Raw genomic sequence first — 20,098 nt, 5'->3', positions numbered from 1 at the left:
CGAACGTCTGCGGACAGCTGCAGATTTGTACCAATCACATGCACGTGGTTCCATCCATTGAGTCTGAGAGTCTGAGAGTCTGTGTGTGTGTGTGTGTGTGTGAAAAAGAGAGCTGTTGGTGGTCTGAGCTGCTGGTTTGTCTCGCACGCTGATCTAAATTCCTCCCGTTTTCCTCTGGTTGGCTCAACAGGTTCAGTAGCACAGGGTTCGTAAAGTCATAAAAAACTTTGAAAAGTCATTGACTGAATAGATAGCAATTTCCAGGCCTGGAAAAGTTTTGGAAAACTAAATATACCCTAAAAATTTCAAAAAGTCATGGAATTTTAACAAACAAATATAATAACTCACAATGTATTGGAGGACCATCAGAAATTTGAAAAAAAACAACGATTATTTCTGTTTTTGTACACCTTCTGGCTATGATAAATGTAAAAGATAAATTGTCAATTTTGTTTAAAGTTTAAAAAAAAACCCAAAAAAACTAAAATGTTTCAAGAAAAGTAAAAGATCGCTTTTTAAAGACAAAAAAAGTAAAAATTACATACAGAAAAATTGCTTGTTTTCTTTACAAATGACAAAAAAAGTAAATAGATAAAAATGCATTTTTTTTTATTGCCAAAAATGTTTAAAGAAGAAATAGGCCCACATTTTTAATTCAAAAACATAACTTAAAAAGGCTTTTTTAAAATAACATAAAATAAAATAAATAAAGTAAATTAAATACAAAATGCAGTCATTTAAAGCTGTATGTCCATCCCCTAAGCCAAACCAAAATAACATGTCTCCCCTCTTTTGTACCAACCCCTCCTTTCTCATCAATAAGGAACAGTCCCTGAGGTGTATTTAAATATTCAGGTCTAATACTGTTCTAAATATATTATTTAAAATTAATATATATTTAAAAAAGCTATTATATAGTAATGAAAAAGAACTAATAAGGAATGTCTATAGTCTTTTCAGAAAATGTATGGTCTTTAAAATTTGCGGAAAAGTCATGGAAAATTCATGGAAATGAATGGATGAAAATGTGTTTAAGCCCTGGTAGTAGTTCTGGCGAGAGCAGCAGCATTTATTCATCTAGTCCACTAAATGCGCGAGTACCTTTTGCAGACACAATGACAGCTCAGGGATATCAGCAATTATGCATTAATCTTAATGGTCTGAACATTTTGTCAACATCTAAAGCAACCACCAAACTTAAGTAATATTAATAAATAATAATGTTGAACAGCTGTAGGGCTGCAGCTAACATTTATTTTGATTTTCCATTGATGTAATGACTATTTGCTCCAAATATCAATTAATCATTTCATCCGAAAATGTTAGAAAACGGATTCCTAGAGCCCAGGGTAATGTCTCCAAATTAATGAATCAACTAATCACTTTGCATTTTATGAAGAGGTGAAAAAGTCATTTAATTGTTACTCCAAAAGTTTCTCACTCATTTGTATGCAGTTTCTCACTCAACATGAAGTGCAGCCGAATTCAAAATGACAAACGAGCACTTTGAAGTGTAATTTGGGAGCACACTTCAGACACACACACCCAGTGCTACTGGTGTGCTGCCTTTCGGAGCAGCTTATCTGTTACATAATAATGGCCCAGTCCTGCTGGGACGGGAACATCAGGTCTGGCGATCAGGGAAGAGCATCGTGCTTCTCCCTGCAGGTCTGAACTCTGTGCGACCCTCTACCATGTCTCTCACTGTGGGATCAGAATAAAGACACCTGCCGACTTGTTCTGCCTGAACATCCATACGGTTTGTGACAGCTCAGCCTCCGACACACTCGCTGCCGGATAATGAGGCTGTCGTACTCACCCTCTCCGTACAGAGAGGCTTCGCAGAAAAGATGAATAAGTAAAAAGCAAATGCAGAGCAGGAAACAGAGTTATTCACCTGAGGCGTGCAGTTGTAGCATCCTTTGTTTTCACTGACAAATGAGTGAAATCCATACATAAATAGCTTCTGCTTAATTCACATTTTTTGAAGTTGTAACGGGCAATATCTTACATATGTATTTTTTTTAGATGTTGTGGCTATCTCTGCTTGTGTAAACCACCCTGTTCATTTTCTATTTATACCAAACACACAGACGTTACTGTTACTGGAAGTGTGAAATATATCACAAACAAATTCATGACAGGCTTCTAAACATGGAAAGCAGTCGTCTTTTTTTTCCTCTTCACACATTTGTTCTTCAGTTAAGCTTTAGTCTGTGTTCCTATAATTGGATAGTGCACAATGTATAAATTACTTTAAATTATTGCATGTTCATTTTTTTGAAAATTGATTGTTGTCATGGATGGATAATTATTTTTGATAATTAATTAAAATCTAGATTACTTTCATGGACTAGATGAAAAAATCATGGAGAAAACTGGGCCTATCCTTAATTTCTTTCCATTTTGGGCACTGGATTATTTACATTATTAATCAATCTAATAAATATTTTCTTGTAATTGTTGAGTTTATGAAGCACAGTCTGGCATTTTCAAATACTTTGTTTTGTGTGACCAGCTGCCTGAAACTCAGAATTATTAAATTAGAATTAAGTGGGGCTTTAAACATCTCATAGTCTCCTTTGCCAGATGGAATTTGCACATATTCATATTCTTGTATATTCATAATAAATTGATTCTTAATATTTGACACAGTTTAAAGTAAGGTTTCACGATAATTATCGGACTGATGATGGAACTTATGAAGTCATACCGTTAATTCCGATAATAAATATTTTTGGCCGATAAATGGGATGATAATAATTGATTTCACCTGTTTTGCCCATGGTTTCGCTCCGCCAGTACTACACACACTGCATTATGCTGCGTATCAAACTGCTGCTAGATTGGTCCAAAATATGTCATCAGTCAGCAGCAGGGTTTCCTGCATTGTTTCTTTTTCTTTTCGAACTCTTTCCCCGCAATTGACGAGATTTTTCCGTCAATCGGTGTTTTCACTGTAGTGTAGGGACACTATTACAGATGCTATGCAATAAAACAACATTTCTTCATTCAAAAAACAAACGAACAAGACGATCTCTGCCGTAGTCTCCACTCCGCCGGTGTCCACTCCGCTCTCATTCTCCGCCGATGTCTCATAATGTCTCTGTCACTGTCTCCGCCGGTGTCTCTTCTGTACTCACCTCATCTCAGCCTTTCATACCCTCAGGTAATGAAAAACAAACAAAAGGAAATTATCTATTGGTATCTTATCAGCCAGGAGAAGCTAGAAATTATTGGTTTATCGGTATTGGTTGAAATAATCATTATGCATGGTTAATTTTTCTACACCAATTTAACTGACTCTTCTCTTCATCTTTTTCCTCCTCTTTCTCTGTGCATCCAGACGTGCCAGCGCCGGAGCAGCCGGAGCTGTTCCTGAAGAAGCTGCAGCAGTGCTGTACTGTCTTTGACTTCATGGACACGCTGTCAGACCTCAAGATGAAGGAGTACAAGCGCTCCACGCTCAACGAGCTGGTGGACTACGTGACCGTCAGCCGGGGCTACCTGACAGAGCAGGCCTACCCCGAGGTCGTCAAAATGGTGAGGAGGGAGGAACACGTGCTTAAAACACTCACAATGAACTCACACACACTAGAGGTCTGAGGACAGGGAGCCAAAAAAGTCTCATTAAGACCACGTTTTGTTTAAACAATGAGTGTGATAATCCAGTTGTGGTGCAGGAAATGAAATAAATCCGTAATCCAGTGTTTTCCAACCTTTTTGGCTTGAGACCTCTTAAAAAACCCCAACTTGCAGCTTCTTATTACGTGTGTCAGAAGTCTTTGTCTCATTTTAATACATTTATTTTAAGGCCCATAGGGATAACACTATCAGATACTTGGAGACAAGAATTTAGATTTGTGTAGTAGACGTTTTCTTCTTACCAATTCCATTAATCCTCCCACCAACCTGCCAGGGGACCGAGAATCACTGCTTTAATCAAGGCTTTATTTTCTTGAATGTTTTTACATGTTTTTGCTGAAGGAACAAGACAGAGAATGCAGCCAAGTTTCCTTTTGTCTTAATCATCAGAGTACTCGATTCTTGCTGGGAATAAGGCAAATAAAAAAGCTTCTGTAAAGAAGACAATAGAGTGAAACCACATTTATTTAATGTATTACACAGTTACGGTACATATGATTCAAACCTAAGAAGTGGGTTTAATGCTGAGTCTTTTTAATTCGAGATATGAAAAGAGTAGCTGCTGGATGTATTAGACGTGGATTATACTGCACGAGCTGTGCGAAAGTTTGTCAGCGGATGTTTTGATATAGTTTTGCTGCAGACAGACCCCTGTGACTTCAAATCATCAACATTTTTCTCAGTTTTTGAATTCTTTGTCCACTGGTGGCATGCAAAGATAGACAGATTAACTGATTTACAAATTGTCAATTTGGGAATTAAGTATTCCTTTAAGATTTACTTTACTATTTTAAGACAAAGCCAACACAGCATCACACTAATAACCAAGTAAAAACAGATTAGATTTTGTTTGTTTGCCTAAATCTTAAAAAATGAATTACATTGCCAACTGGTTATTATTAATTTTTGCATTTTTTCCAGAATCTGCAGATAAAAAGTTATATTCATTTGCATATTGTGTACTCAGGTTTTGACCCATTTACCACTCTCAGTATCTTATGACCCTGCTGTGCAGACACGCACGCATGCACACACACACACACACACACACACACACTCAAACACACTCACACACACTCAGTCACATGAGAGTGTTCGAGAGGAAACCTCTTACAAAAGAAAAAAGAGAAACTGAAGCAGCTTCAACAAAATACAATTTCAGTAGTTTTTTGTAAACATGTAAAATAAGTGATTTACTGTGGGAGCCATTGTAATGGTGAAGACACAAATTACTGATGTCACCAGTCTGTGTCAAAATAAAAGCATGAACTGAATTTACTGTAAACAAATAGGGATTTTAATGAAAACATTTCTCTACAAAGTAAATAGATTTTAGTCCCGTGAATATTTCTCAGGTTCTGACATGAGTGAAAACAGCCACAGAGAACTGGTGTCCTGGTCAAGTGTGATGTCCTTCAGATTTTTGTGGTTGGAAAAAAATGTGAGTAAATAAAAAACATGCCAGTGAAAGCAAAGATGCATCATTGTAAATTAAAAAAATAAATCAGGCTCCATCACAAAGATGGAAAAGGAGAGAGACTGTCTGCACTGTGGGTTTGTTGTCTCCTTGTACTGAATGAACACAGTCATAACTCACCTGCATCAAACTGAAACACATTTCTCTCTTTGTGGTTTTGTTCCAGGTGTCTCACAACATTTTCCGGACCCTTCCGCCCAGTGACAGTAATGAGTTTGACCCAGAGGAAGATGAGCCCACGCTCGAGGCCTCCTGGCCACACTTACAGGTAAACACAGCCGCAGAAAAGTGTCTCTGTTTTCACTAATAAACATGCTGTGTCCTGCTTAATTGGTACACAAAACAGACAAATTTTAGGAGGAGTTCTGTCTTCACATACGGTTTTAAAAATACGGCCAGCATTTCGGCCAGCAGTGTTTTTCTAGCTCTAACGTGGGCTGCCAGATACTTTCGGTGAGCGCAGCTTTTAGTCTCTGTACGGGCATGGTGTTGGCAAATCTGGCAACATCGCTGTGACAGTTTGTTATTTTGAATCATCAGAATGAAAACACATCACACAGCTCTTCTGCAGCACTCTCTATCAGGGTACAACCCCGATAAAGGCAAGCTCGACGAAAACGTAGAGTTGTCTAATATGTTTTCATCTTGATGGACTGAAAAAATATGAATGGTAGTCAGTGGCAAGAGACAAATGATCTTCTGATCCCGTTTGAATGTTGCTATAAATTTCACATTTTATGTGTCAATTTATAAGATGAATCTACCTGTCAAGAAAGTTGCAGTTTGTTGTTAGTTTTGTGTGAAAGTGCTCAGTAAAGTACGTCTCTCTCTACATTATCTCACCTGATGTGTTTTATCGAGGGACTCCCGGTCTTTAATTAGCCGGGAGGCGAAAAACGAGCAAGGGGATTTAAAAAATCACACAGTTGTTGTTGTGTCCGGAAGAGAGAAAGTTATGAACTTATGTAGTCCTTCTTATTACACAAAGTCTTATACTTCCAACAGTTTTAAAACAAACTGTGACTTTCTTGAACAGCAAAATTATCTTTCAAAACATCATATATATAATTCAAGGCAAAATTCAAACGGCATCTTTTAACTACTGTACATATTTTTTTCCAAAATAAGGTTTCATGGTGATCCTCTGGAAGTTAGCCTGTCTATTGAGCCTCACTGTGACAACAAGACTCTGGCTACATCCACATTATTCTCTTTTAAATTTAGCACAGAGTCTTAAAACAAAAATGATCCCTGCTGCAGCTCTAGTTTCCATCTGTACTAACACGCCTTAGAACACATATAACTGGACCGTACAGGTACACTGCGCCTGTGCAGGCTGGTGTAAACAGGAAATATTGCTGAAAAGAAGAAACTATTGCGGGTTGCTCAAATAATAGCTTGCCTCCTGCACATGTTAGCAGTAGCAGCATGATGAAATGCAGAATTTCAGAACAACAGCTGCCACCGGAGACTAAAAGGTCACAACGCCTGTAATTAGTTATCCTTGTCTAACTAACACCAGTGGGCTTATAGATACACACAGGCTAACACAGCCTGTTTTCTTCTGGAAAATTGTCACATCACTTTGTTGTGACCATTCAGAGAAGGACACGTCATGGCTTGTAATCCCCAATCAGAGAGCGAACAGGGGTGTTAGTGTTTCCAAACCCCTCTGTTTCTGCCCGCCACAGTAAAACGAGCGCTGGAGTTTTTGAAATAAACTGCTCCGTTTTAGGTGTGCTAAAACGCCACATTAATGAGGATGCCGGGCTGAAATGTGGCAATATTGATGCGTCTTACATTTAAAATGGAGTAATGTGGATGGTATTCTGTCTGCAAAGAGTGTGCAGTGTGCACAGAGGCTGAACACACAAATTGTCTGTCATGCGTTTCAGTTTGTGTACAGATTAAACAAACAGGGCACAGCGTGTTAATTAGTGAGCTTCTGAGGTATTTGTAGACACATTTTTTTGACAAACAGAGCCAGGCTTGTTTTTTTCGCCTTGTTTTAGTCTCTTTGCTAAGCTAGACGTGAAATCAGAGACATCAGTAACATTGGCTCCTGGTGGTCGGGTGGGTTTTATTTCGGGTCCAGTTTTGGGTCCGTGTCTAGAGCCAGGCTCTCTGGTCTCTCACCTCCCCTCCTCCTTCTCTGTGTGCCTGCTGCCCAGGACTCCTTTAGAAATGAGATGCAAATCTCAAGGAGAAGCTTCCTGGTAAAACCTTTTTTTCTTTTTGTTTGGTCTCATTTGCCCAATTTTTCCAAAGTCATAAACAATCATTTTTCCCCCAGTCAAAGTCCCCTTTTTCACCCACATCCTGGCCAATCCAAAAAGTTTTTACCAAGTCTTACCTGCCTTACATTGTACCTTTTGTGACCTTTCTGACCTCTCCTTTAAATCCAGTCCAGTCCCAGTGTCTGCAGGGTTAGTTTTAGGGATCATATTTCTAACAGGACTTTCTCAGTCTTTGGATTTTTCTTGTATTTCTTGATCAGCTTGTTGTTGTGCAGCAGGAAGTTTGACTAATTTGTGTTAATCAGAGTTTTTACTAAGTGAATTTAAAACTAAACATGCACAAACAGTGACCAATCTTCCTGCACAGCAGCTGATCAGAGAAGATGAGCATTTATATTTTTGCAATTTTTTTGTTTTAACAAAAACAACTCTCTCTCATCCTCCTTGTGTCCCTCCCTCATCCGTCCTTCTCTTCTTCTCGTCCTCTCTCCAGTTGGTATACGAGTTCTTCATCCGGTTCTTGGAGAGTCAGGAATTCCAGCCCAGCATTGCCAAAAAGTACATAGACCAGAAGTTTGTCCTACAGGTGAGTCACTCATTCAATCTGCAAAATATATTTATCTGACTCTCCTTATTCTCCCTACTGTCCATATTGTGTCTCTATGCTCCGATGTTTTTCTGCCATCTTTCTGCCTGACTCTGATTTTGCTTCTTCTTTCTGTATTCCTTCCCTGCGTCCAGCTCTTGGAGTTGTTTGACAGTGAGGATCCTCGGGAGAGAGACTACCTGAAGACAGTCTTGCATAGAATCTACGGCAAATTCCTGGGTCTGAGGGCTTTTATACGAAAACAGATCAATAATATTTTTCTACGGTGAGTAGATATCAGCTCCTTAAATGTCGTGCGTGTGCTTAACTAGGTGTTGGTCACTTGTTTTTCCTGCACAAATGAAAGGGTTCTTGCACCATTTATCCGTTTATATTTTCTTGACACTTTTTTTTTTTTTTAGCTTTTTCTCCCTTTAGTTCTAAATATACAGCAGAAAAGTAAAAACAGGGTCGATTTCAACGCTGCTTACACAGTGACACTGTGGGAGATCTTAAGGAAAAGGTTATTTACACAAGGATTAAAGGTCTTTCTGTGATTTTAATTGAATTATTATTTCCCTGCCAGTACCATACTTCTACCGGGATTCTTGGGAATACTTGCCAAACTTTTTTTACTCAAAACAGTATAATTAAGTGACTTATTTTACTCAAATTATTCTTTCATATTGGTTGAGTCAAACAGCAATTCCTCCTAAAAGTAAACTGTGTAAAATATTTTTAAAATATAATATAAATACTGTTTTATTTTTTTTTTTGTAGTCTCTTTTTGGGACTAATATCTATTTTGCTGCTGTCCACAGCCACCAGTCTTTTTTTAATGTGTGTGTGTGTTTCTGTTTTCTTGCTAATTTCTAATTGCCTTCTTCCCATGTTTTTGGAAGACAGCAAGCCAATTTGATGAGATAATTTTCTCGAGAAAAGGAAACAAGATTTTTGGTGAGAACTCCAAAGGAATCCCTGAGACTGTTTACAATGTCCGTTAACTTTTTGACTGAGATTTTTTTCACTGTTTTAAACACTAAATGACTGAAAAAGGAAAAGACAAGAAAAACAAATATTGTATCTTAAGCAGGTACAGTTTTTTTCCACAATGTACACCACTGTGTTCTCAGCTAACTTATTAGAAAACATGCGATATCTTGCTTTGAATTTGCATTCAACAGCCCACAGTGATGTTTTTTTCCAGTGATTTTAGAGCTGAGTGTCGACAGAGTTAAACACATGTGGACTTCATGTCCTTTTAGCAAATCATTTCTTCATTTCTTGTGTTGATGTTCTGCCCACCGTTAACAGTCTTCAGCAGATATGTTCATTTACAGATCATCTGGTTTTGCCGTCTCAGCTCGTTTGTTCTGGTTGTTTAACTTCATTTCTGTCTCCTGTCTTTTGTCTCCTCTTTTCTCTGTCTGCTCTGCAGTTTTGTTTATGAGACGGAGCACTTCAACGGGGTGGCTGAGTTGCTGGAGATCCTGGGGAGGTATGTGGAGGCCTCTGACTGTCAGACGCACATCTACACTCTCCGCTGTTAGCTGATGTTTTTATCCAGAGACCTGAGAGCTGCAGCAGGACTGAGCTCAACGCTGATATCTAACTATTTTTGTTTAGTTGTAACAATATGAGGACGATTTTATCTTTTATTTATTCACACACTCTTTTGGAGATACAGATCTTTTTCACGAGAGACCCAGAGTGCAACAGATTGATAAGAAATGATGAAAACTCAAAATCTGGGTGTTAAAATCGTGTTTTTATGAACCTAAATCTGAGTATAGAGATGTGAAGTTCAGGGAAGAGTCAGGAGGAGAGTTTGACTTATAGATAAGGAAAAAAAAGCTAATCCTCTTGGCTCAACACTCTTTTTAATCCATAAAAAAGACCTGACTTACACAGACAGTTTATCAGCTGTGTGTCAGGAGCTGTTTGGGTTCAACATGCAGACAGAGTTCAGAGCAATTTCCAGAGACCGATCACAGCTATTGCTCATATTTTTGATAAAAATAAATGAAAGATATTTTTGAAATAGCTGCATAATCTTCATACTGCTGCCTCTTTTCTCCTTATTATTCAGTGTCAGCTTTAGCCAGTTCAAATGACACCTTGTCAATTTATGTTCTTGGGTTAATAAGAAATTTTGGGGAACTAAACTGAGGTACTGAAAAGATTCAGTATGAAGCCAAAGCAACTGGTCAGCTAGTCCCTTAGTTGGTAAACAGATAAAAATTAACCTATTATTTTCTCATATTTAATTTTCAGCTCATGCATGCTTTACGCTGTTTATTTCCTGACACAGTGGAGGTGAAATGTTTTATAACTACAGCAACAGTGAAGGAGGCACCGCCATTAGTTCATGGATTGATTAGTTGATTGACTGACAATATGATATGATATGGCCCCCACCCCCCGAAAATGAGATGGATAAAAGTGGTTTACAATAATAATAATAATGATATGATATGATATGATAATGATAGTAATAATAATAATAATAGTAAACTGTTTTTCCATAATGGAAATTTACAACCCCAGTTTGGTTGAAGCTTTGTTTTAATCTTTACTTTTTTGTGTGTAGATTATATTTATTTTTTTACTTTTTTTACTCTTCTGGCCTCTTAAAGCAGTTTAGATAAAATAAGGAGGCTTAATTACTTTCTCACTCGAAGAGATGTTCCTAACAACTAATTATCTTTAAACTAAGACTTGTTGACAATCTAATCTGTAAGGTTAAACTTTGTCAAAAAATGTGTGAACATGAACATGAAAAACTCACTGAAGAAAAGTTAACAAATAAGTTACTTACTGAGTGTTAAACGGCCAGACTCATCTCCTTTCAAAAAGTGACCCACACTTGCTGTAACTCTCTCATGCATAGCAAATTGACTCTCACTCACTCACACACACACACACACACGCACACATGCACACACACAGATTCACGCGGAGCTCCCGTGCGCCCCAAAGCACCTCCGTGTTCAGCTTAGCAAGGAGACATTGAACCGGTCACATGAATGTGGTATCACCACAGAGTCTGAGAGTGTATGTGTGTTTAACTTGGTTTCAGGGGGTCACATGCCAAAAACTTTTGAATAGAATAAAAGCATAGAGTGACAAAAAAACACGTAGAATATGTGGAGTACAGTTGTGACATTTCTGAATTTTTTATTGCCGAATATGGAAGCTTAAATTGAAGGTCAGAGTCAGCCTGAGCCAAAATAACAAGCCAACCAATCCTGGTTAAAAATAGAATCAAAACACTCAATAAATGACAAAACTAAAACAGGAGAGAGAAGAAAGAGACCAAATTGAAAAGAGCTTCCTGGCAAGTAGTTCGCTCAAAAACAAGAACTCAAACAAATTTAATGACATACATTTAACCGCATAATCTTTCAGACATTTAACTGGCGTCAACATATATGATAGATGTAGACTAATTCTACACAAATGTCCTCAAACAAATGGCTCAAACACTTTAATCTAAGAGATCAGATCCCAAAATTCACCCGTGGAGGTTAAGATCACTTTGACCTGTGATAATGTAAACACAATATTTTTGACATTTTCAGCCTAAATGTTTAATTAATAATCCTAACAATAATAGGTTTAGTCTGTTTTTTTACAGTTTGTCCTTTTACCAAAAACAGTTTATTAGAAAAACGATAAAATGTAAACACACCAGTGCAGGATTGTGGTTGTTATTTTGTGTCTTGAGCTTTAAAGGAGGCGTCACGTCTGTGAGCCTGAAGGTTAAAGCATCAGTTACTTCTTTTTATTTCTCCTCCAGGCTCCATCCTCTGTATAAACAGTCTTTTTTTGTCTGCTGCTCATTGATCTTCATCTTGCTCTCAGAGGGTCACAAGGAAACTCTTTCATGTGTTCATGCTTAATTTATGTTCATTTTTCTCTCTCTCTCTCTCTCTCTCCCAGTATAATCAATGGTTTCGCTCTGCCACTGAAAGCGGAGCATAAACAGTTTCTGGTCAAAGTGTTGATCCCCCTCCACACTGTCAGGAGTCTGTCCCTCTTCCACGCACAGGTAAAATATGTTTCTTCCTACCCAAATGAGCCAGAGAGCGACTGAAACTTTACGCAGTGTTTTTCCAGTAATACTCCTCACATTTCTTAATGTTTAGATCTGAAAAGTCATTTTATACCCATGAACTCCCTGAAATTATGTATATCATGTATCCAGAGTTGCTAACGATCTGTAGTTGCACATGGGGCAGGGACATGTACTTTCACACAAAAAGGGAATATTACTCGGCAAAAAAGCACTGTACTTTTTCTTAATTTATTTTTGGAATGAGGTTTTTCTGAGCTTTCATACGTCAAGCAAGGCATTAGCCAATCATGTTGTGCCTGAACTTATTAGTATTATTAAACAACAACCCAGAGGCTCTGGAGTCCGAACCAAAACAGCAAACTCTCTATCACTCCTTTGAACCTTGACAAAGGCGGCACACAACAGATCCAGTCCTTCTGATCTTACTTTTCACAATAAAAGCCCTAGACTTTTGCCTGGAACACACTGCATGCAGGAGAAGCATTGGATTTTTGGAGGATTTTGCATTTTTGTGTCATTTATTTGTCATGCCTTTGCTGTGTTAAGGTTCTTAGACACTTTCAAATGTGGAAAACTGAAGTAAGATTTAAAAATTACAAAAACAGATGAATAGCATTTAAGTTTCTGCGCAGCCAGTAAGTCAAAAAACAGGTGCAGGAGTTGTCATGAGATTTGTTGACATATATTTAAACTGTGGCAGGTTGGAATGATTAAAGAATATTTTTTAACAAAACATTTAAAGTTTTAGTTTATCTAAGCTGCTGTTGTAATCTAACGTGTTTTCCTCTCCCTCTCTCTCTCTCTGCAGTTGGCGTATTGCATTGTACAGTTCCTAGAGAAAGACCCAACATTAACAGAACCAGTAAGTATCCATTAACACCAAAAGCAGGAGACAAATGTCCTTTCACTGTATTATAATAATATTTACACAGAGCATTTGTTTTCTATCAACTCCAGAAAGTTTAACACACTCACATTGATTAATCAGTTTCCACACAGTTAATTTGCCTGAAGTTGATATTTTGGGTGACAGCAGTTATCACCAGCCAGTCATATTCCACTGTTGTTGCATTTTTTACTTTTCCTGCAATAATGTTGTCACTACAGCTGATAACTGAGGTGTAGCTCAATCAGAAATATTGCAGACAGCGCCTCATGTAGGTGAAAGAAGAGTTTAATAAGAGTAAAAACAAATATTATTATTACTATTATTATTATTATTAATAAATAAATAAATTATATTGAAGTTAACATTAATGATTGATTGTCTGCCTTTTTATCTGCTCCTTATTATTCTCATTATTATTATTATATATTGTTTGTTTGTTTGTTAATTTTGCATTTCTATTGGAGTCTTAATAAAGAGAATATTTATAATTGGTGAAAAACTAACTAACAGTCTGTCTTTGTCTCTTCCTGTGTCTCTTCTCCCTCCTCAGGTCATCAGAGGCTTACTGAAGTTTTGGCCAAAAACCTGCAGTCAAAAAGAGGTGAGGCTCATTTCTTACAGTTTGAAGTGTGTGTAAACTCTTTGTGTTTCTGTGTGTGTGGTAACATTTCCCTCCCGTGCTGCGCTGCAGGTGATGTTTCTAGGGGAGCTGGAGGAGATCCTGGACGTCATTGAACCCACACAGTTCGTCAAGATCCAGGAGCCGCTCTTCAAACAGATCTCCAGATGTGTCTCCAGCCCACATTTCCAGGTCAGTGACCGTCCAGCACCGATGACCAATCGGGATGCAAATAACTGATTCAGCATCAGTGTGATTTACCTGCAGTGTGGTGTTGAAGCAAGCATGAACAGAATTTATTCAGGACTGTGTAACACGGTTTGGTGTCAGGGGAACAAGCTTCTGTATAATAAAAGATGTTTGGGATTTAAGTGGAACACGTGAGTTAAAAAATTAAAAAGTTTGCTGTTAAGGCTCCTCATCTGTGGAATGATCTGCCCGAGGAACTCCGGCTTATTATATCACATCTTCTTTTTAATCACTTTTGATTTAAAAGAAGGTAGTTTCTCTTAATTTCTCTTGAAAGGATGATGATGATAATTATTATTATTGTTTTGCACTGCTGTTTTATTTGAAAATCAATCGTTTTGTTTTTTTCTATCGTATTTTTGCTTTTTAAAGTTTTTCCTGTGTATGTTTTTATATTTTTCCTTTGTGATGTATTTTTTCTTGTTTTTTTTTCAAATTCCTGTGTGTGTGTATCATTGTGATTTTATGTGTAAAGCACATTGTAACACTGGTTGTTCAAAGTGCTATAAAAATGAAACTTTAAACTGTCTGTGTTTGTCTCCTTGGTGCAGGTTGCAGAGCGAGCTCTGTACTACTGGAACAACGAGTACATCATGAGTCTGATCGAGGAGAACTCCAGCGTCATCCTGCCCATCATGTTCGCCAGCCTCTACAGGATCTCCAAAGAGCACTGGAACCCGTGAGTGACTAAAAAAAACAAAACCCTGATTTCATGTTTCCACACAAAGTCATGTGGTGTCTTTGGATTTTTGCTGATCTGCATCACTATCAGCAGCTCTCCTCGGTTTTTCCTGTTTTTCTCATGACTGAGTTTAACCCTGAAGTGAAAACTAAGCTGCTTGTGTGTGTTTACTGTAAACAGCAGAAATGATGATGAAAAAATCCTTGCATGAGAAAATAGTTTCAGATGAAAATTAGTTAAAACTAGTCTTCTGAAAAAAAATGTTCTTGCTTCATTGTCAGTTGTCTTACATTGCAGTATTAATATTCATTTAAAGGGTTACTGAAACTCATGCCATGTAACTTTACACCAAATGCTGCTCATGGGCAGTTTACACATACTGTATATCCCGCGAAAATGTGGGGAAAAGCATGACGTACCTTTAAACATTTATTATTTTAAATGGATGATTTTTATAATTCTGATAAACTGCAGGCCCAACACTTCCTGCATCCATGTGTTCAACTCTAACAGGTCTGGAAAGTTTCGAAAAATTCTAGAAAATTAATATGATTTAATTTCCAAGTCTTAAAAATATTTTTAAATTGCACAAATTCTTTTTTTTAAGGAACAGCTTTTAAGTTGACGTCCTTTGTGAATTATTGATCGGCAAAATAATGTTTGAACTGTATTTTTGAAATATTTATATAAGTATTAAAGTGACACCTTGGCTTATTTTTGTAATTTGCGTGCCAACTAGAGCTGCAATAATAATAATAAGTTGTTTTTCAAAGAAAAAAAAATTCTCTGATTCCAGCTGCCTAAATGTGAAAACTTCCTGGTTTCTTTTCCTCTTCTGTGACAGAAAACTAAATATCTTTGAGTTGAGGACAAAACAAGACATTTGAGGATGTCGTCTTTGGCTTTGGGAAACACTGATAGACATTCTTCGACATTTTCTACTAGTTAAAAGCTAAACCAAAAACAACTATTAATGATTAATCAATGCTAAAAATATTCATGAGTTGCAGCCATAATTTAAACCCTATTATGGGGAAGCTGGACACATGATATGGAAGTGATTAGGGGGCTTGGCCGAGCTAAGACAAGTTTAACAACAGTGAATATGAATGCCACCTGATGAGGTTGAGAGTACTTATCCATGTTATTGACCAAGGATTTTTAGGGGTAGAAAACTAAGCAGCAGGCAAAAATGAGAAACCATAGCAGCCAGCAGCAAGAAACTGAGTTGTAGTGTGAAAGGAGTGATTTGGAGAAAGTGAATGCTCTTCACCTTGTAAAACACCTGCGGTACAGTCAGCACCGTTCTTCCTCCTGGTGGAAAAAACTGTGGACTTTGTGCAACTGCAAAATAATAAAAAAATATTAAATCATATATTTTAACTTTTCAAAGCGTAATTTCAGGTGAACCTAAAGTACAAATTGTGTAAGAAATGTAGCCTGCAAGTTGCTCTTTAAATGCATTCCCCCACATGGACTCTTCAGTGATGATAAAAGTTTATAGATGCTGTAAAACTGTCTGTTTTCGTCATCAGTCGTGAACTGTGATCCCTCTCTGTCCTCCCTCCTCGCAGGGCGATCGTGGCGCTGGTGTACAACGTACTGAAGGCCTTCATGGAGATGAACAGTACCTTATTCGATGAACTCACAGCCACTTACAAGTCGGACCGCCAGCGGTAAGAAGCTGCTCGCACTCACATCATCGTCGTCACATTCATGAATTATGGGATGTGTATGAGCCCTGCGGGGAGCTGCAGTGTTACTATCATCACACTCTGCAAATATCAGGATTAATATTAGCTGTGGTTATAAACGGAGCAGTGCTAATGAGTGATAGTTTTACTATCAGCACTGGAAAAGGAAGGAGTAGAGAGGGTTTATATCTCTCACACGTTTTTGAAACTTTCAGTACATTTCATGTGGAGAACCAGGGCTGGATCCAAATATTTGGCTGTTTGAGTATTCGTTAAGTGGGTATTTAATTAGTTTTTATTGTAGGCATTCGGATATTCCTTTTTTTTATGCTGAGGATGAATACCATTTCCGTGTTTGTGATACTGCAGTTGTGCCTGTCACACTTTCATAATGAGGACACTCATCATTTCTGACGCACAACGAAATTTAAGAGTCATTTTGAACAATGGAAACAGATTATTGTATTACGTAACTGTCAGGTTTTTAGTTATTTTTTTAAACTGTTCAAGCTATAAAGTGCCACAACTGCTGACTAACAGACTGAGGCTCACCGGGCTCTCTCTCACCTAACACTGAAGCTCCGTGGCACAAGCTGAAACTGTCGGGGGTCGGGATGCCGTCTCTCCTTCACCTCCCTTATCCTCCGTTATCTGTGAAGCGTACGGTCTCTCTTCACATGAGCACTGGGGCATTATTACAACGGGATCATATGAACGTGGGTTTTTTTTTTTTGAACACGAAGGAAAGACTTTTCTGTTTATAGTAGAGCCGTTCTCATCTAAACATGGTTAGAGATGGACTGAATTTCAGCTCCCTTGGGAGTTGTTTGGTGTGCAGTGCACAGGGAGAAGAGAGGACCCATCACAGCCGAATCAACTGCTCCTGAACGGCTGTCTGACGTTCATAAGAATTTTTTAGATGTTGGAAACTTTTGCTCAGGCTCTCGCGTAATTACAGCAGAGCCACGAGGTAGTTTTTTCAAAATCAGTACCTTTATTTTCCTCACCGCACCTGCACAAAGTTGCCCCACACACAGCCTGGACAGAAAATATGCAGGCCAGGTTGGTCGGGCTTTGGCAGCAGCATACGTGCCCCTTGATGTTTCCGTCTCCTCCTATCATTACAAATATGAAGGAGAAAAATGTTGTCAATACTGCATTATTCGTAACCATACTGCTGAAATCTTACAGATCTTTCAAAGCTTCTGAAAACACATTGAGGGTGGACCCTCATTTTAAATGGTGCTGACGTACATGCATAACAATGATTAAAACAGAAAAATACAAGGCTTTTACAATATAAAAACAAATCTAAAAGCAGTGACAGACACAGTTAATGAGATCACATCGCAAGAGACTGTAGACTCTTAGATCGTTCATGTCCGGCAAAGAAAATGTCCCTTTAAGACACGTCGGGTTTATAAACAGGACGTTGAGCTGCGCTGATCTCCTCCGCACTTGTTGCCTCTTTTCGTGGATGTGGTTCTGTCAGTGAACAGGTCAGAGGTGTGGGAACAGTTTCCTGTTTGTAAACCGGGCTGCAGCATCTCAAACACACATTTTTTGTGTTGTTTTTTGTGCAGTGAGAAGAAGAAGGAGAAGGAGCGGGAGGAGCTCTGGAAGAAGCTGGAGGACTTGGAGCTGAAGCGGGGCCTTAGGAGCGACGGGATCATCCCAACTTAACGAAGACAGCGCCGCGCTCCCCTCTGCCCTCTCCCCCCTCTTCTCCCCCTGTGACTCCCCCGCCCCTCCATCCTTACCCCGACTCCCCCCTCCTCCACATCAGCCATGTCTGCCCAGAGCTCCGAGAAATCCCCGATACAGGCCATCGTCTCTGGATCAACACGGAGCGGCCGCTGGTTTCTTAATTGTTTTTTTTTTCTTATGTTTTTTTTTCCTCCTGTGTTTGTGCGACTTACTTTACAGTAGATTCATCACGTCTGTTTTCATTATTTCAACAGCACTGTAAATAATTATTTTTTTCTTTTTTTTTCCCTTAAGCTGATATTATTGCAAAACGGAAAAACAAAACAATAATAATAATAAAAAAAAGGAAGAAAAAAATAGAAAATGAGAAAATGACTTGTGTGGGAGGGGGAATTAAACAAAAAAAACAACTTTTGGACTGTAGGACGTGAAACGAACTCTTGGAAAACAAAAAACAACAAAAAAAAGAGAAGATAGATTGATTTTAACTCTTCATCCCACTCTTCTTCTTCAGTACAGTCCCGTGTGTAATTTTTATTTTCCTGGTTCTCCTCTTTGCTTCTCCTCTCGTTGCCTCCATCTTTCTGTTCCCTCCCTTCCTCCTCTCTAATGGTGCATCTGTCATTTTTGTCCCCGTGTGGGACGTCTGGACTGATTATGGATCCCCCCCCCCCCCCCCTTAAGGTTCCTCTCTGGCCCCGCCCACCTTTCTACAGGTTCCTGTTTTTAATGGGAAAAAAATGAACAAAATCTCATTTTAAAAACAACAGTAAAAACAAACCGTCTTCTCTTTGAGTGCGTTTACATGCGTGTTCATGGAAGATTTAACTGTACGAGTGTTAAGTCTTGTGTTCAGTATCATTTTTTCTAATTCTCAGTTCCATATTTGCCTTTTCCACCTTTAAAATACACAATCATTGGCCTCGAGATTCGTGTTGCAATGTTAAAATACTGAAAAACAAATGATGTCTTTGAGTCAGAAGGCAGCAGAAGTAAAAAGGAAATTCAGCTCGCTCTTTTGTTTTATTGTTTGTGTTTTTGCCCCAAAGTTGGGTTTAAAGTCACAAGTTTTTGACCACAAGCTCCTCTTGAACCTCAGTGACGGCGTTTTCTGTTGCTTTTTCACTCTTAAAGCCCGTAGTAGGTTAAACATTAACTATGCAGGATTTTCCAAAAAAACTATCTTAAGTAATCCCTCATTCAGCACTTATGAACCACTCTCAATGGAAGAAAATGTACTTTTCAGCAGAAACTCTGCCTTTGTTTTCTTTATTTTCTGAGTTTGGGGCATTTATGGGCGTGTAACCCCACAGCGTTCAGATGAGGCCGGGGCTTTAAAAGAAAAAAACAAGTGGCGACCAGATGCCGGACTGTAAGCTGAGGGCATCCAAGAAACACAATGCCGAAAATTGCAAATATAACGAGGTGAAACACAAAGCGAGAGTGAATCTGGGGGTGAATTTTATCTACTTTTCTACGCTGGCGCATTTTCAAACAGTAACCTACAACCCTGCATAGTATCGCTCAAGTTCGGTTTGCATTAACAGTGAAAAAAATCAGTGAAAGGCAAAATCTTTCATCATTTAGATAAAATAATCGTTAAATTAAGAGTTTGTGAAATCATTGAATTGTGAGCAGTTTGGCGGACCCCGCCACAAACATGATGACTATACTTTGAATTGAGAGAAATGTTAATACACTGAAAGAGTTTTGAATAAATGTTCATTATAAATCACAATCTGACTTTCAAATCATGAAAATAATTTTTACCTAAATGTGCAGGTTTGGAGGTTTTTTTCCCCTTTTACTTTGGTGCCATCTGGTGGTCGTATAAAGAGTGACACGACGAAACAGCACACAGAAAGTCGGCATGATGCAAAAATACATATGCCGTGATTACAATGATGGTTATTTAACAAATGACAAAAAACAATTATATTAAATGCCCAGTAGAGATGCAATAGGAAGTCATTTTAATGTAATTAATCACTTTTTAAACAAAAATATCAAACATCTGCTGTTTCCAGCGTCTTAAAAGTGAGAATTTGTTGCTTTTCTTTGTTAATTATCATCGTAAATGTTGAGTCTTTAGGTTTTGGACCGTTACTTTAATGAAAGAAGCAATTTTAATACATCATCTTCGGCTTTTGTAAATTGTTTTGTGTATTTTTGACATTTTATAAAGTAAACTATTAATCATGAAAATAAATGGCGGATCAATCATAATAATCAATA

The 20,098-nt window shown here is 38.1% G+C and overlaps 1 protein-coding gene across 5 annotated transcripts in view; it reads left to right on the top strand.

The window, feature by feature from the left end:
• The window catches only part of ppp2r5eb (protein phosphatase 2, regulatory subunit B', epsilon), a 58,485-nt gene extending 40,277 nt beyond the window's left edge, over window positions 1–18,208 (top strand). For all 5 annotated transcript variants that reach the window (XM_042500154.1, XM_042500158.1, XM_042500157.1 and 2 more), the window contains exons 3-14: window positions 3,347–3,543; window positions 5,289–5,390; window positions 7,853–7,945; window positions 8,101–8,231; window positions 9,384–9,443; window positions 11,888–11,996; window positions 12,832–12,885; window positions 13,463–13,513; window positions 13,604–13,723; window positions 14,332–14,459; window positions 16,037–16,138; window positions 17,740–18,208. In XM_042500154.1, coding sequence (XP_042356088.1) covers window positions 3,347–3,543; window positions 5,289–5,390; window positions 7,853–7,945; window positions 8,101–8,231; window positions 9,384–9,443; window positions 11,888–11,996; window positions 12,832–12,885; window positions 13,463–13,513; window positions 13,604–13,723; window positions 14,332–14,459; window positions 16,037–16,138; window positions 17,740–17,839 — 1,247 coding nt within the window. In that variant the 3' untranslated portion in view covers window positions 17,840–18,208. The remainder of the gene's footprint in view (window positions 1–3,346; window positions 3,544–5,288; window positions 5,391–7,852; window positions 7,946–8,100; window positions 8,232–9,383; window positions 9,444–11,887; window positions 11,997–12,831; window positions 12,886–13,462; window positions 13,514–13,603; window positions 13,724–14,331; window positions 14,460–16,036; window positions 16,139–17,739) is intronic.
• The last annotated feature ends 1,890 nt before the right edge of the window (window positions 18,209–20,098 follow it).

The sequence above is a fragment of the Plectropomus leopardus genome, chromosome 14, assembly GCF_008729295.1.
Source record: "Plectropomus leopardus isolate mb chromosome 14, YSFRI_Pleo_2.0, whole genome shotgun sequence".
Classification (NCBI taxonomy): domain Eukaryota; kingdom Metazoa; phylum Chordata; class Actinopteri; order Perciformes; family Serranidae; genus Plectropomus; species Plectropomus leopardus.
Note: the sequence above shows the minus strand (reverse complement) of the source record. Positions and strands in the feature narration are given on the sequence as shown.